General features: G+C 57.2%; 1 protein-coding gene across 1 annotated transcript; it reads right to left on the minus strand.

Moving 5' to 3' along the window:
• Positions 1-1,126: 1,126 nt before the first annotated feature.
• On the minus strand, positions 1,127-2,194 carry Atoh1 (atonal bHLH transcription factor 1). Its single transcript, XM_048333731.1, has one exon. The coding sequence runs from the start codon at positions 2,192-2,194 to the stop codon at positions 1,127-1,129; it is 1,068 nt and encodes a 355-aa protein (XP_048189688.1).
• Positions 2,195-2,678: the final 484 nt, after the last annotated feature.

A 2,678-nucleotide genomic window follows, 5' to 3' on the forward strand; every position in this document is an offset into this window, starting at 1 on the left:
CCATTTGCATTTAGCACCTCAAGTCTTCAAGGTCACTTAAGAACTGTTTACCATGACATCTCAATATGGAATAAGTAACAAATCACAAAGTATTTTTCACGTTTATTTTATCATTTGCAAAAGGAAATACATATAACAATGGCAATTGGCTTTGCTAAATTAAAATAAAATGATCTTAAGTAGAAAATGTAAAAAAAAAAAGAGAGAGAGAAAAGAACCCAACAAATCAAAGTAAGTAGAAATGGAACCACTCAATAATAAATAAATTGTCTAACATTACAAAACAAAATAAAATCGACCAAATATTTTTGACACTACGAGATGTGTTCTCTTAACTTTTATTTAAAAAACAACAACACATTTGCCAATAAAAGAGCATATAGATGACAAGTGGCTGCGTTTAAAATAATAATAATAATAATAACAATAATTAAAAAAAATCTTGTCTGCAATTGGCAGTTGAGTTTCTCCTGGAGCCGAAGCAGCAGCAACTGATAAAGTGCGTGCGCCAAGTTTCCTGCAAGACGCCACGGTTCTCGCGTTTGGAGGTGGGTTATATTCATCCATGTGGGAAACCCTGAATTTCCAACAGGTCCAAAGCCATCAGCTACTCTATTTTGCAAAGCAATGACTTTGAGTTTCCTAACGCATGTGGTGGGCGTGGGGGGCGGAAATCAGCGTGGGAAGACTAACCAGCGCTCCCCTAAACTGGGTGTGCGCACCACCGCGCAGGGATGGGGAGCCGGGACACAGGTAGGAGTTCCACTCGGTTCTCTGGCCTCAGGGCCAGGCGAGGGTTCCGCAGTGCATTGGCAGCAGGGACGGTTCACGGTACTGGGTACACTTCACGAGGAGGCCCTGCAGCATGTGGCTACAGGACAAGCCCAAAGTTTTCAGCAAGCAATTAGGGGGACCACGGGACAATTTGCAATCGCGGCCGCATTTGCAAGCCATCCAGTGTAGCTGCCATTGGAAGCCAAGTCGTTGCTACCACAACGATCCTCAGAGAGCAAAAACTTAAAAAACAAAAACAAAACTATGAGAGGGCGTGGGGTCTCTCACCGCGGAGCTTCCCGCGTAACGGGGTGAAAAGGGAAATGGTGTGTCTGTCTCCGTGGCCACCTTCCTAAGTGGCCTCATCCGAGTCACTGTAATGGGAACGAGGGGAAAATTCGCCATCGCTTCGGTGGGACCTGGGCGACGTTTTGCTATTCTCCTCCGACCCCGGCTGCAAGAGGCCCCCGGGCAGAGCCGGCGACAAGTTCTTGGGCGCCATCATCGCCGTCAGGGCGCTGTCCTCGAACGTGGAGAAGTGCAGGGAGTCCAGCGGCACCGAGTAAGCCCCGCTGGACGCCGGGCCCGGGAAGCGAGTCCGGCAGCCCCCGGGCGCAGGGGGCCGCGGGGCCCCGGCGGGCGGCGGCGGAGCCCCGGCGGCGGAGGCGGAGCCCGCGCCCCCGTCGTAGGAGGCGGCGGCGCGCAGGTGAGCGTGGTGGTCGCTTTTGCAGGCGGCCGGGGGCGGCGGGGGCTGCTCCGCGCCGCTGGGCGTCTGCAGCAGGTCGGACAGGGCGTTGATGTAGATCTGGGCCATCTGCAGGGTCTCGTACTTGGACAGCTTCTTGTCGTTGTTGAAGGACGGGATAACGTTGCGCAGCTGGTCGAAGGCGTGGTTCAGCCCGTGCATCCGGCGCCGCTCCCGGGCGTTGGCCGCCAGCCGTCTTTGCTTCTGCACCCCATTCACCTGTTTGCTGGAAGGGGCTCGCTGGCGGCTCAGCTCGTCCACCACGCCGCCTTTCAGCTTGCACAACTGTTCCCGCACTTTCGCCGAGGACGACCCTGCGTTCTTATGGAGCCCTCCGCCGCCGCCGCCGCCGCCGCTCCTCCGGCCCAGATCCCCCCGGCCGTCCACCTCCTCCGGGGCCGCCGCGGCCTCCGAGGCGCCCAGCTCGGGCGAATGCAGCAAATACTGGGCGGCGCGTGCCGTGCAGATGCCCTGCAAAGTGGGAGCCAGCCAGGCGCGTGGGTCGGTGCTGTCCAGGAGAGACAGCTCGGCGGGGTACACCGGCGGCTCCCTCGTTTGCAAGGTGGCAGGTGGCTGCGGTGGCGGAGGCTGGAGGTGGTGAGGTTGGGGGTGGCGATGGTGGTCCCCCAACTCCTTCACCTCGGCCCACTCTTCTGCATGCAGCAGGCGGGACATTGCACGGCCGAGGCGGAGGGGCTGCAGCGTTGAAGGTGGCAACTTGGCCAACCCAGTTCCACGAAAGGGGGAGAAAGATGCAGTGTCCCCCCTTTAAAAACACAACCGCCACCGAAAATCTTTTCCTGGGTCCCCTCCGCTGCGTCGTAACTTTTTTTGCGTTTGTTTTTTTTTTTTCTTCCCTTCTCCTCCTCCTCGACCCTCCTCCCTCCCCCCCTCCCTTACACTCGCTCGGAGATCACACACCAAGTCGCGTGCAACGAAGCTTCTCCGGTTGCTGAAGGCGCTGCGCCCCTTTAAAAAGCGGCACGCGCCAGTGTGTCTCCCCTCCCCCTCCCCCGCCCGCCTCCCAGCCCCCTCCTCGCGCCAGTCGCGTGTCTGCTCAGCCAATGAAGGGCGCGGGCCGGCGCGTGCGAGCAGCCAATCAAAGAGTTTTTACACCCAGAGAAAAGTTCGGCTGGGTGCTGCGGATTCCGGCGCTCGC

Source organism: Perognathus longimembris, chromosome 24, assembly GCF_023159225.1.
Source record: "Perognathus longimembris pacificus isolate PPM17 chromosome 24, ASM2315922v1, whole genome shotgun sequence".
Classification (NCBI taxonomy): domain Eukaryota; kingdom Metazoa; phylum Chordata; class Mammalia; order Rodentia; family Heteromyidae; genus Perognathus; species Perognathus longimembris.

Excerpts from the sequence above, each read along its gene's own strand:
- Atoh1 (XM_048333731.1), bottom strand. The coding sequence starts at position 2,194 with ATGTCCCGCCTGCTGCATGCAGAAGAGTGGGCCGAGGTGAAGGAGTTG.